General features: G+C 37.3%; 1 protein-coding gene across 3 annotated transcripts in view; it reads right to left on the bottom strand.

The window, feature by feature from the left end:
• The window catches only part of CDKAL1 (CDK5 regulatory subunit associated protein 1 like 1), a 409759-nt gene that overhangs the window by 148055 nt on the left and 246385 nt on the right, over positions 1-15319 (bottom strand). For all 3 annotated transcript variants that reach the window (XM_069853739.1, XM_069853740.1, XM_069853741.1), the window contains one exon: positions 2143-2288. In XM_069853739.1, coding sequence (XP_069709840.1) covers positions 2143-2288 — 146 coding nt within the window. The remainder of the gene's footprint in view (positions 1-2142; positions 2289-15319) is intronic.

Genomic DNA, 15319 nt, shown 5'->3' with positions numbered 1-15319 from the left:
CTTCTTCTGCAGATCAGCCCTATTGGTTTAATAGAGTTTTAGACAAAGATACTATCAGAGCAGATGTCATGTTTTAGAGATTAGGGTGCCATTTGGAATCTACCAATAAGACCTCGTGCATTTTGTGTAGGAAGTTTCTGAATGACTTTATGGCCCTAGGAATAGAGAAAGGAGATATAGGAGATTCTACTTTTGGTTTATTTTTCCTTTCTGATAAATGTAAGATGGAAATTTGGCTATTAAAGTAGTTCAAACACACATTTAATTTTAGCTGTTCTGGCTCTAGGCTCAGGAGCTGTTATGTCCTGGCAAACTTTGTGCCAAGATCTTTATGGGAATATCTATATGGGAATGTAATAGCTGGCTGCTGCCGTGAGAGGAGAGACTACAAATGAAGACACTATGCTGTTAAGTGCAAAAGAAAAAAGAAAAAATAGTTTTACAGATGTGCACATGTTCAAATATCCAAAAGATTTTCTCTGCCTTGCACAGCCTTCCTCATCCTGCTGCCATATGGTAGAAAGAATTTTCCATCTTAATATTTGGAGAGTGTTTTCTAACAGGAACTACTAGATAATTTGGTAGTCTCTTAGTACACAGAATAAATAAAGTTTATTATTATTTAAAATTAAAACATCAAACCAATTATTCCTTCCTTGTTAAGTTCACTTAAAAAAGCCTGTGGAAAAAGATGTATGTCATAGATTACTCTATATTCAATGACCAGCTGTTTTAAATTTGTATATTAAGTAATTCACTCTTTTCCATGTGCAAGAGCTGAATGATTTAATAAATTCCCATATGCCCCAACATGTGCCAGCTATACTAGGTTATCGAAAATCCAGCTGCTGTTATGATAATAGCTGCCAATGCTAAAACTACTGAAGAGAGTAATGAATCAGCTTCAAGTCAACTAAGACATAAACTGACACAGTTCCCATTTAAGATATTAAAAACTAGCACTGATCCATAGTCACATGAAAATGAAGTGCCAAGAATTCATGTGCATTGATCAGGGTGGAAAATTAACACCCAATCAACTTGTAGAAAGACAGGCAGCTCCATTTTCATCTTTTGTCCCAGATGCACAGGAATTTCCTATAAACTACACACACAGTTTGCAAAATAGATTCTATTGTATTGCAGTTTGCTTCTTTCTTACATATCATAATTCACATGCAGCTCTTGCATTGTATGTTTTACATAGCTACACTGTTGGATTTTTCAATGTTCATCACAAATTGATTATGAAAATTATTATGAAAACTTGATTACTTTATGTACAAGTATTTTAATGCAATTTAAGACTCAATGGTACAACTCCACTGCCCTTAGTTCCTTCAAACAAGCAGATACAGAGACAAAGTAGTAAAACAAGGTGACAAAAAGGATTCTCCAGACACCTGTTTTTCGGACAGTCAGTGCAGACCTATCCATCAAAATACGTCGCTATTAAATTTCGAAGGCTAAGAAAATAGTTCCTTGGATATTGAATTACTACTTGCAGTTACAAAAGCTTTGCAGGTGAATGGAATATTCGTTTTCACATCAGCATAATAAACATATTACAATACACTCTTCTAATTTCTCAATGAGCTCTGTTGTTAGGGAAAATTATTTTGAAATTATCCTAGAAATCATCAGACTCATAAGCAAGATTAGAGTATTACTATATTGATGTAAATGGACATCATCTCTTGGACAGAAAATATTTCCTATTAAAAAAAAAATATGAAAAAACCCAATTCATTCACATTTGCTGGAGCTGGATCATCTCCAGTACACAAAGTATACAACGTTCAAAAGCCACATTAAAGAAGACTTCAATAATCTTCACTTCAAGCAGTCTGCATACAGTAATTTAAGCATAAAAAATAATTTAAGACTGTATTATTTGAAAAAGATTAGGAGTATATTGACAAATTAAAAGCATGTCATGCAGAGATGCTCATAAAAGCTCAAGCAGAGGGGTAAACCACATCAAGGGGCTTATAGAAAACTCAAAGACTTCGAAAGCTTGAAGCAGCTCATTCTTTTTCATACCTTAATTATGAAGTTGCAAGTAATCGTGCTTTCAGCCACATGTTCTTGACATTGCAAAAAACCCAACACTATTATTTTCTCAAATATTAGTAGACTTACTTTTCTTTAAGGAAATCCACTACTTGTTTGAAGTCTGCCACACAGTATTCTCTTTTCATGTCCATTAGTACACTGTCAGAGGCTGACTGGACTGGTATGTGGAGAAAAGCATATACTCTTGGATGATTGAGAATCTTCGCCATTTCCTAAGAGTTATTCAAAAAGAAAAAAAGAGCTTTACAGCATCATGAAAACAATACACAAAACTTCAATATTTGGGGTAAGTAACACTTCTTAAACACAAACAATACTGAGTCACAGTGGCCCAGTTCAAAACAGCAGGGACAGGTGAAAACATTTTCAAGCAATTTTATTTTTAATGTAAATATGAAGAAAGCTATGGCATTGCATTTCCTTTGAGATAGGGATGACATTCCCTACCTAGTACTGGTTATCCAACTAAGAGAAAATCTAAGAGGCAAAGCATTGTAAAAGTTGGTCCTTTCAGACAATGTCAGTTTTCAATTTCAGAAGATGGCAAGAGTTAGTTGCTTTCTTGTCAGAGTCAAATAAGCTCTTGGATACCAATAGGAGAATGTCCTTAATTAGAGTATCCTTAATATTGGCCATTTGCGAACCTGCTCTAGTACTGCTCTGAAATATATTACCTGCGTTACTTCAGAGATAAGACTCCAGTAATTAAGTGTTTGGCTATAAAATGGACAGAATTAATCAAGGGGCAGCTAAAAGCAGAGTGACAGCTTGGAAAGAGGCAGAGGGTGCTATACATTTTGTAGGAATACAAAAGGTCAGGAAGAAAACAAAATAAAGGTAATAGCAAATTGCAAACAAACCCCCCAGTTCAAAGCCAAATCAAACCCCAGGCTGAGGCTCAGCAGGTTGACAGAACATGAGATCAGGAATAGACTATGGCAGTCACATTTCTTTCATTTTTATTATTTACATAATTAAGGACATACAGTCTTGCAATAAAGTTTAAATAATTTTAAATGTTGAGACAAAACAGCACCTAGAGTGCATTCAGTATAGTACAATATGGTCTGTTAACCTTTACCCAGCAAAATATAAGTGAACTTGGACAAAGAACTGTTTAACACACAGCCAAGTTCTTATTTAAGGTTTCCCCTTTCTCCCCATGCAATGAGCAAACAGGACACCACCTGGGATGCAGCACTGCACTGCCTGGTCCTCTGCCATGTGCATTCCGCACGCTCCAGTCAGGCTCATGCAGACCATTTCTCTGGCTCTCCTTGACAGTGTAGATACTCTGTCTGACAACAGCTGAATCTGGCAGCAGTATGTGTTACATCACAACTTTTTACAAATTCTTTCCAGACCATTCATCAGCAGTTATTAGACACTCATATAGATTTTCTCTCTGTATTTCTGCAAGGCTGGTCTAGATTGTTTTAGAGAAGGTAGACACCCTTTTGCCTTTTAACTTTCAGGTAACTGCCTTTTAAAAGCACTGAGTTTTAGAGCAAGAAGAAAAAAAAACGCTTTCTAACACACACCTTCCGTCTGACAAACGTATGTGTGCAACACCTGAACTCTCAAATCACTTTTGAAAGCAGTTTTGAAAGTCTCTGTCTGAGGTCCTGTAACATAAACGCCTAAGAGAAGTGGTGACATTATTCAGTGGAATATCTACTCTGTCTCAGGTGTGTAAACTAAACATTACAGTAATAACTATACTGATAATGAAGGGCATACAATTTGATGCACAGACAGGCTGTGTGCAGTGAACCTGGCTCCCAGTGGAAGTTGGAGGTGGCTGGCTTCATGAATTAAAGAGTAAAGAAAAGGCCACCACGCATCCACAGAAATTTTACGTGTCCACTTCAAATGGAACCATTTGCCCATGCCCTTAATAATTTCAGCCAGAGTATATTTTCAAAATGGAACAGCGTAGAGCAAGTTCTGTAAAATAAAGTAACAAAATGAGGGAAAATTCCCTTCTACTTTAAGCTTTAGAAAACACTGTAAATGCAGTTTATATGAAGCATACTATTAGACATCTGTGATCTTTTGCTTATCAGTAATAAAATATGTTTCTAAAAGACAAGAAAAGGCTGGAACCTAAGCTATGTACCACAATCCTACTATTCCACTTATCTTTTAGTTCAAAGAACTTCATTCAATTTTCAAGAACAGATTTATGATATAAGAAACCAATAAAAGTTAAGTTTCATAGCATATTTCTGAATCTGCCAAGGTCTTAAAAATAACTCACCCTACAGCATAGAAAAAGACTGTTTCTCAGATTTGGCATCTTCTGAATAAGTCTCTTCAATATGTGATCACTTTATGAATTCTTTTTGAAGGTAATAAACTATTTATCAGAATTTCTAACTACAAAAGTATTATTTTATTCCAGTTTTTGTAAGGCCTACATTCATTTGACAGGAAAATAATCAGATTTCTATTGAAAGCAAACACAGGGAATATTACATTTAAAAATTTAAGATTATATTCTTTCATCATGGCATTCATACTAAAAAACACTAACCGACAGCATTCAGCAGTCAGCTCAACAAGCCTCCAGTCAGAACTGCTTCTTCTAGTTATAAACCATTTGAAAAAAGAAGAAATCATATGGCTTCTGCAATCACTGTTGTTGATATCTTTCAGAATTAAGAACACAACTGTTATAATTTACAGTCACTTCCCTTGGTTCTTTACTAATAGGACACAAAATGCCTGGCAGCAGTTAACTTTTCAACTATCACTACAGGTCCCTGTATGCAGTAAGAGTCATGAAAGTAAACTCAAAAATATTACTGATAATTCCATTGCACCTTTTTGTTTTCAAAAATGCACTTCAGTCCCTTGATACCAAACAATATGCATTCTTTAGAAAGTAAATTGCTTGTCATACATTATCAGAAATTCACGTACAACACACATTAGGTACTGGAAAGCCTAATACAGCCTAGTCATTGTGGTCATAGGTTTCAGGTATGTGCTGGACACTCAATGGTCCTTCTAGAGAAGAGGAGGTTGCAAACAATGCTTTGTACTGTGGATTCCTTTCTTTGCTTACTTTCTATATCTAAAGCTAGACAAACTATGATACATGCACTTTTAAGCACTGAATTCCAGTTGAGTATTTTCAAGCATAGACCTGAATCTAAGGCCCCAATGATAAACTGATTTGCCATCAAGTACTTCAGCTTCATAATTATTAATTTGGTGAATTTGACAGAATATAAATTTTTAATATAAACCAAACAAACACAGGACAGAAATATGTGATGACTTATGGTTTCTTTGACCATAGACGGTTGCTAAGTACCATCTCTTAGATGGTTTCTAAGTACCACTAGTGTTCTTTAATTTGTCTTTTAAAACCGGAAACTTAGGAGTGAGCAGATCAGACTGAAACAGGACAATGAAGTAAACAAAAGTTTTGCATCATTAATCCAGATATCTAGATAAATCAATCTTCCAAACTTTTTAAGTGTTCAGATATAAATACCACAGACTAACCCAGAACCTTCAGGTAAGATCCTTCCAGTCCTACCTATTATCCTCCCTACATCTACACTGAAGTAATTCACCACATAGGTTTGATTAAATGACAGCCATGCACTGAACATTCATATTTAGTCAATACTGACAGATTTTCCCACACCACAGATTGCACACAGAATACTAGATTTCATCACTTAATAAAACTATTAGTTAATATCCCAGAGAGAATCTGAAGAACAACATGGGCTAATGCACAATTGCACTTTACAGTGTTTCAATATTCTAAGCTTAACATCTGTTTCTGATTTTTTTATAAATATATATATAATTTTTTTTTACAAAGTGCTTTGCATTACTAGATATAATTATGTATTTCAGTTAGAAGAAAAAAATGTAATATAGAATTTTATTTCCATCTGGAAATAATAAAGGAACAACTTTTTGAAATTATATGACTGTGAAAAAAAACTTCTGTCTTCAATCGTGACTAAAACAGCTGATTGCCATTTTCCCCCCTATACCTTGGAATCTAATAATGCATATATGAACAAAGGGAAGCACTACACAAAAATGACATTTCATATAGGAATGAAAAGGTCAAAGAGTAGCACAATTTGTTTTAAGATGACTTTACAAAAAATAAAAGTCATATCCATTTGGAATCTAATAATGTATGTGAAATATCCTTTAGGATTCTGATCCTAAATTACTGAATAATTTTTCTAGTTCTTAGCAGCTGGAGTACATCAGAACACAAGGCACATTACCAGAAAGATTTTATCTAGTCAGTATATTTTATCCTAGCAATTACAACACACAAATTTAACCACCTAACCAGAAAATCAATCCTTCTGTTTTTAATGACACCATGTGCAACCATAGAGAATCACAAAGACAGTAAATATCAATATCTGTGCATCTTCATGTCAGTACCAGCAAGCTGTTCAGATAGCGATTCCTTTCTGCTAACCTAAACTAGGCAAAAATCCAGTATTTGAATTCTGCCTCATGTTTGAGTCATGACGATCCAAATAACTTGCTTCCTAGCAAAAGGATTTTGTCTTCTGCCAACAGCAAAGCCCGAATAAATGCTCGTCCATATGGAAACATGACAGAATGGCACTTCCTCAAAACTTCTCCTTGTGGCAGATGTTAGTTTGGAATATGTCATGAGGGGTGTCCACTGACTGTTGCCTTTCAGAAGCCCAGTGGTGCCACCACCAGCACGGTCTGGAAAAAGGTCAAGTGACTGTGGTCCATTTTACAAATTCCTCTGCTGCAGTGCAGTTCAGAAACAGATGTGATGTAGTGATGCAGGCATGGCAACAATGACACAGTATGATTGAGTCTGGAAAGCCCACAACAGTTTTGTGAAAATTAATGAACAGGGAACCTTCCCCTTGTTTCCTGCCCCCCATGAGTAATGGAGCTGTAAAAAATGAAGAACATGTAGGACATATAACCACAGAACCATTTATGCTGGAAAAGGCCTTTAAGATCATAGTCCAACTGTAAATGTAACACTTCCAAGTTCACAACTAATCCAGGTCCCTAAGCACTACATCTACACGTCTTTTAATTATATGCCTTTCCAAGGACACCGGTTGGAAAGCAATGCCTCTCTTTCCTCTGTATATGAAGTGGGGGAGATATAATGAAGCCATATGATGGATAAGCTTAGCAGCAACCCATACCCCATGTACTATATGACATGACTTATGCCCCAGTCTTTATCCTGTCAGTAGGATAAAGTGATGTCACACTGGAGCAATTATAAGCCCACAATGTAACTTGAACCTTAAAATCAAATATTTGGGTTGCCAGATGGAGGGCAAAAATCTGTTTTGTCATATGGGAAAAATGCATTCTACTTCTACTTCTACACTACTAAAGAAAAAAATGGTATTAGCTCAGGCCGCACTGAGAAGTGATATACAAGTGGACAGCCTACTAAACCAGACTGCAAGCCGTGGATTTGCTGATAGGAGAAAGAGCTATGAGAGCCATATGTTCAGCCCTAGCTGTTCCCAGCTGTTATTCTAGGTGTGGGATCTCTGTATTGCTTCCAATCTCATAAAACAGACAACCCTAGCTAGCTAAGCAATTTTTTCTCCCTTGTGGTTACATATTATGCCTAATCTCTTAAAAACCAAACCAAGCCAAACAAAAAACATCTACATGCCTTCAAAAACTTGCCACGTCTTCTTTTATTGAAAATGAGGACAAGCTAACGGTAAAGTAAGTAAATTAATACTCCCCTTTGCAGTGTGTATTAGAAACACATATTGGAAAGTTCCCTAGAAAGGTGATTTATTGCAACGGCACACTGCTACTTTATATAAAATTCTGTCTCAATCATATTTTATGCTAATTTAACCTTGAAAAATAAATTAAAGCATAGAGAAGCACACACTTAAAATAGGAGAGTAGAACCGTTACGCTACCTTTTTGTCTTCAGAAACCTGGATGAGTGAAACATTATGTATTTGTTCACTAGGTCAAAAATAAGAATCCCATATGATATAAAGAACTGATGGTTTCTGCTCAGAGGGAAGTCATAGAATGATGAAAGCACACCCTATAAGAGTTCAGCTTCACCGAGATAGATCAGTACGAGGAAGCCTCCCTATTGTTTCCCTCTATTTCAAACAAGCAAGTACAATACCTAAACTACCACCCGCTTTAGCAGGTTACAATGGAAGAGAAACAGTTGAAGGTTTTAATCAAAACGTAAAATTTCAGGCAAGTGCAATCACTTTCTGTCTTTTGTAGATACCCAATTTCCTGAGCTAAATTTCACAGAAAAACAGAATAAAAATACTAAAAAACATAATGACAAGATCGATATTATAGAATTTATTTTCTTCAGCAGCTCTCACACATTTAACATGACTGAATTAATTGAATTCAAAGACGGAGTAGAAGAAATTTACATCTTTTCCTCAATTCACAATACAGAAACCCAAAGCTAACATTATGTACAGTTTTATTACACTTTCTAGCACACACTGTATTTCCTTGTTTTCATTTCTAAAGAATACTAATATGAAAAAATCAATTTTTTTTAAAATGAATGCCAAAGTCTAATGAGGCAAGCAGTCTTGCTGAAGATTATGCAGATGAAGTTGCAAAGCACAGTGAATATGACAGCTCATCTATTGAAGGAAATAAAGGGGTTTATGCATCTAAACTAAATAAAAGTGTTTGAAACAGCATGGAGAGGAGCTGGTAGAACTTTACTTAGGATAATACAAATAACTAGGAAAGTGAAATCTTATTTGTTTTTCATTGAAGGCAAAAATATTAACAGAAGATGGCACAGTTTGTTACACAAGCTGTATATTTGACAACAGCTTCTACTCCAATGCCTTGAAATGCATGGCAACTCCTAAAATTCCCTCTTTATTTAACAAAAATGCAATTTCCCATATACATAGTATCTTTGTACTTTGAACAAACTGCTCAATTAATGGTGATTTTTACTTTTTGTTAGTAACCCACCAATGAAGTAAGCCACAGCTCAAAAAGGTCTGCTGGGATGAGACAGTATTATAAGTAATTGACAGACAACCTGACACTCAACCCAAGAGAGAGAGTGGATCTGTCTGCATTTAAATACCTCTCATTCTTGTAATGTCCATCAAGCAAGAGAAACCTTCATATCAGCAAATGATAATTAAGGTACAGTTAACATGCACAGCTTTAACTGGTCAAGCAATATGCTACTTAATGTTAACCTCTTTTTGCAACCAATTTTTATGCATAGATTATCAAATACAGGAGAGCAGTAGATGCATGCATAAAATATTCTGTCTTCACGGAGAATGGAATCTTGCATAAAAAACGTAGTTCTTTCTCTGTGTTTCTCAAAGCACTTTTTCTTCCAGTGTTACAAAGAATAGGAGTTACATTCCTAGCAACATAAATATGCCCTTCTACATTATCTGGAAGCAAAATATTGTTCATCAAAGTCCCCAACACAATAAAGTTGTTAAGGTTTTTGATAACACCCAGGATTCATAAAGACAACATACAACCTTCAAGAAGAGTAAAAGAGTTTGGCAGCAAATATGTCACCAAGCATGGTGACCTGCTGAATCCGAGATCTTAAAAATTCTGGATTAGAGAAAGTGGTGTGGCAAAATGTATCTCAAAGCATGGCAGAGATTCATCCGTTTCCTACTGCCATAATATCCAAATATATGTTCACTCCAGGGTGAGTTCGCCACTGAAAAAGTTTCCATGACACTATGTCTTAAGGAGTCATTTCAAGGAAATGTGCCATACTTGGTACCCCCAAAGAACACTTTAAGAGGAAGACCATGGGAGAAAGAGTATGTTAGTGCTAAGAAAAATAAAAAGCTGGAATACACAGAATAAGCAAAGATGCACACACAGCTTCCAGAGACAAATAAGTATTAAAATTTAATGTAATATTAAAGGAAACAGTAAGTAACCCTCCCTCCTTTTTTTTTCTCTTTTTAGAAGACCAGATCCAACTGGTGCCCTCCTCCCTCCCCCCCGCCCCCGACTTAGTATCTGAGATTTTGTTCAATTTTACTGCTAGCAAGACAAACACAGTTTGTAGCAAGACAACTATGCAATTACAGCAAGGGAAAGTTGCATGGTCCACCGACTACAAAACACCACAAAACTCAGAGTAATGAGAGGTTGGGAGCTTAATTATTCATTTATTTAAATGTATGCCACAGTTTTCATTTTTTTTCTGGTCAAATCAACAGATTTTAATTGGCTCTTTCAAACACAGCAGCCTACAAAAATGACAAAAATAATATTAGAAACCAAGCAAATACATGCCTCAAAGGCCTTTTAATTCCTGAAATCACGCTGCCCTTTTATTTGCCATTGAAGAATATGCGCATATTATTCCCTTTTTAAATGCATTTGCAATCAGCTTACACTATAGCCTATTCAAAACTTTAGTTTATGCACTATGCTCAAAAATGTTTGCTGCACTCAGAGGAAAAAAGATCAATATGGAAAAAGAAAACTGAATTAATAATTTTACTGTAATACGTATCTATGTGCTGTGTCACGGCATGTTTGAGGAAGCCATCTGTACAGTATCAGCTTCAATGAGGTTAAGGGGTGTAAACACCAAGATGACACGAAAAATCAAAGCAAAAGAGCAAAGAAATACTATTGTGACTCATGGTACAGTGGCATTTGGCACTCTTTATGCATTTAAAGACAGTGACACCATGCAGGCTCCATCTCAATGGTTGGTGCATCACTCAAATGTCCTGAATTAATAACAAAGATAAAGCCCACAGATGGCATATGGTATGGTTTGAGACAGACTCATTTTGACAGGTGACAAAGATGACTACTCATCTAGTCATGTGAAATTAAGCACTTACGGGAATGGCAGGTGTGAACTGCCTCCTTTATACAGATTTGGAAGCGTCCCATCATTCACAGAAAGTGCTGTACTAAAATCCCAGACAACTCTGGAACTACAGTTAGTTTTAAATCTGCAGGGGAGGAAAGTTAAGACTGAAATGAGTGCCCCGTCCTTTTACAGCTTGGCTGATCTGCATTCCTTTCTGATTTGGACAGAACCCTAGACTCTGAACAAAAAAAATTAAGTTAAAAATCTAAGAAGAAGTGAATTATATTCCAGGTAAAAACTAGTCTTGAACATTATGCCCCTAACATTTAAGTCCCCTACACATTTGGCCTCATTTTGGACTTTTCAGACAACCTCCTGTTCATCATTTCATAGAATCACAGAATCATAGAATAACAAGGTTGGAAGAGACCCACCAGATCATCGAGTCCAACCATTCCTATCAAACACTAAACCACGCCCCTTAGCACCTCATCCACCCATGCCTTAAACACCTCCAGGGAAGGTGACTCAACCACCTCCCTGGGTAGCCTGTTCCAGTGCCCAATGACCCCTTCTGGGAAAAATTTTTTCCTAATGTCCAGCCTAAATCTCCCCTGGCGGAGCTTGAGGCCATTCCCTCTTGTCCTGTCCCCTGTCACTTGGGAGAACAGGCCAGCTCCCTCCTCTCTACAACCGCCTTTCAGGTAGTTGGAGAGAGCAATGAGGTCACCCCTCAGCCTCCTCTTCTCCAGGCTAAACAACCCCAGCTCTCTCAGCCGCTCCTCGTAAGACTCGTTCTCCAGCCCCTTCACCAGCTTTGTTGCTCTTCTCTGGACTCACTCCAGAGCCTCAACATCCTTCTTGTGGCAAGGGGCCCAGAAATGAACACAGTACTCAAGGAGCGGTCTCACCAGTGCCGAGTACAGAGGGACAATAACCTCCCTGGACCTGCTGGTCACACCGTTTCTGATACAAGCCAAGATGCCATTGGCCTTCTTGGCCACCTGGGCACACTGCTGGCTCATATTCAGTCGGCTGTTAACCAACACCCCCAGGTCCCTCTCCTCCAGGCAGCTTTCTAGACAGACTTCTAGTCTGTAGCACTGCATAGGGTTGTTGTGCCCCAAGTGCAGGACCCGGCATTTGGCCTTGTTAAACCTCATGCCATTGGACTCAGCCCAGAGGCCCAGCCTGTCCAGATCCCTTTGCAGAGCTTTCCTACCCTCCAGCAGATCAACACTTCCACCCAGCTTAGTGTCGTCCGCAAACTTGCTAAGGGTGCAAGTTTATCTGCTACTGCTGTTTAAATGAAATATTCCCAACACTCCCGCTCCATCAGTTAGTGCAAATGCACTGTCTTACTAGAGCATGAGCCAGTAACTCCATAATATGATTATAGAATAAATGCCTGGAGGTTACTCCTTAAGTAGGATGTACACCTTATGTCACTTACGATATTTGTTGATATTGTAGGACAATAACATCTTTGCCATCTGGCAGTCTGTGTAATTTGAACAGTAGCGCTGTGCAAATACGTATGGGTAAGAGTACACGAGGTAACTGTACACATGTGCATTCATTACAGGTTTTGCCAGAACTATAAAATGGATCCTAATACTAACCTTTTCTTCACATTCCTTTTGTCATTTTATTAAATAAAAATAATACTTCTGAGCTAAAACATTTTTCCCTGACCAAAGTTCAAGTCTGTTTACTAAAATTTTCTGCCATGTAGATAAAATCCTGTTTTCCTTAGTGCCACGTGGTATCAACATATTAAGACAGGACAGACACTAGACAAGAACAAATATCTCAAAATCTCAGTTTGAGACCAAACTTAAAATAAGCAAGCTATATGCTTCATGACGTATATATTCAAACAGACTGCTAAGCTGTGAGAGAGCACCTTGGAAAACACAATACTATTTCCATCAATTGGCCAGATTTTCTCTGAGGGGAAAACCAAGGTTATCTTCTCCAGCTAAACTGCAAACTCCAACTTGTTTCTCAGTCTTAGTACCATGACTAAGAGAAACAACTTTGGAGTCTCAGGTCCTTCAGCTCTTTTACATTCACCAAACCACACCAACAAACCTCACACAGGGAAAGCGACACTAGCAGTGCCTGCCTTCATATTAATGTGCTGTTTGAAAGCAACAGTGAAACTGTGAAGTGCAATTGACTGGGCAAACTATATTGCCATACTCCAGGTTCACAGCAAATGTGCTCCAAGCCCCTGGTGGGAACAGAGAGATTCAAACCAACGATCTGCCTTTGAAACGCTTTTGGACCATGAGTATTAGGAAACTTTGGTTGATGGGATTTATTTTACTTTGAAGTACAGACTCCAAAATGCAGATAATGTAGATAATGTGGTTTCATTTCCAGATTCTACAGTTTCCTATCTGCTTTTATCACCCCATACTACTCACTAATGTAAGAGCAGACATCATCTGCAATAGATAAAAACAAGTCAGTTTTTTAAGATTATACCCTGAAAAATTGTGATAAATACTCTTTTTCTAATGAGTTAACTCAGTAAGCAGTGTATCAAAAAGTGCTTAATATTTTGCAAGACTATAAAATACTGCATGGCTCCAAATAACTCCTTCTTTACAAACAGGAAGGCCCAACTGAATGCAGAACTTATCATTTGAAAACATATCATTGCTTCTCATCCCAAAACTGTTCGTGCTAGATGTATCTGTAAGTACATAAGGCACTACCGCCAACATCTTCACTAAATAAAAAACCCCAAAAATACTAAATTGTCAGATCGTACCACACAAGCATAGTGATGATTTTCATGAGATTAGTGGCCTTCCCTGAAATGAAAAATATCTTTAAGGACAGAATGGCACTTACTGGACAGTAGTATCTGAAGGCACTAGGTATGCTCGGTATTTTAAATCATATGAAAATTTAAACTGACTCCTTACCTACAATAAGCCTCAGTGCGAATGACCACTGCCCAGGTACCCAGATCTACCAAGCCTTCCAGAGCCTCAAGGCCAGTCACAAGCACCCATAGCTTTCCTTTGCCACCTTCCTCTGCTCTAGTTCCTCCATTCCTGACACAAGGGAAGCTCTCCTCCTCCTTCTTCTTGTCCTCCTCCCCCTTCTTCTTGTCCTCCTCCCCTTGTGTTAGTCTCCAGAATTAGCAGAACAGCAGAGCTGTTAGCTGGCACTTCTGAATGGATACTAAGAGACTGATTCCCAGATAGACAGGCAGATGAAACACTCCCGAGATGAGTGGCATTTTCTGTTCCTCCATTTTTATTTCCAGGGAACCTGTGAATGTGGCCACTATATTAATGAGTCAGAAGACACAGACCTGGGTGCACAGTACAAAGGAAACATTGCCAACAGCTTAAACAGATCTCTGGTCACAATTCCATCCACTATATACTTTCTAAGCGGACAATATCTAAGAGCATGTTTATGCAATAATTTTTCTGAGGAAAAATTAAGTACTCACCTCTTGGCACTTGCACATAAATTTCAATCTATAAGTAATTTATCAAGTAGTTTATCAAAAAGTGGGCTAAGTATCTTTTAATGAAGGAGAAGGCTATTCCACCTCCATATAGAAAATACACATACAATGAAAAAGTTGTATTATTTCAGTCAGTGGATACAAATCTATTTTTCTGAGAACCATCAAGACAATAATTAACACATAACTGAAGTACCTCGTGTCTAGCTGCATCTTAAAGATCCGCCTGAGCAACACAAAGAATACAAGCTGGTCATGTTTCTAAGGACTGAGGTGCGGGGCAAGGGGAGCAAAACCCAGCACTCAAGACAACCATGAAGGGGATGACTCCACGTGCTGCTAGAACAGTATGTGCAACTTGGGCTTCAATTGTATACGGAGTGATACATTTTTAAATTTTTAGTTCTTTATTCAGTCATATTATCCATAAGCGCAGCTTTTTCCTCATTCATTGAAGACATTAGCACTGTCATTGTGGTTTGAGGAATTCTTTGCTTCTACTGCAGCTGCGGTACAACTCATGGTATTAATCTGCACATCCCTGTTCTTTTTATTTTCAATGTCCTCCCATTTTGACAACTGAAAGGTATAGAACATCCAACAAACAGTACAAGAAATCTGTGAATTTCAAGCACACAGTTAAACTAGTGACCTGACACTTCGAATTATCAGAGATTGCAATACATGGCTATTGGAAGGAAAACAAATATTTCTGAAACATTTCAAAGACTCATATTTAAGTACAAAAGCAATCCTCATAAAAGAAGAGTTCATGTAATACTACAAATCAGTATTTAAAAAAAATATATAATGGTTTTGGAAACTGGTATTTGTAAAACATCTAACGTACAACTGAGTGTTACTGGAGAAAACAAATGTATTTATATTAAATG

Source organism: Phaenicophaeus curvirostris, chromosome 3 (genome assembly GCF_032191515.1).
Source record: "Phaenicophaeus curvirostris isolate KB17595 chromosome 3, BPBGC_Pcur_1.0, whole genome shotgun sequence".
NCBI lineage: Eukaryota > Metazoa > Chordata > Aves > Cuculiformes > Cuculidae > Phaenicophaeus > Phaenicophaeus curvirostris.
The sequence above is the reverse complement of the archived record's forward strand: the minus strand, read 5'-3'. Positions and strand labels throughout refer to the sequence as shown.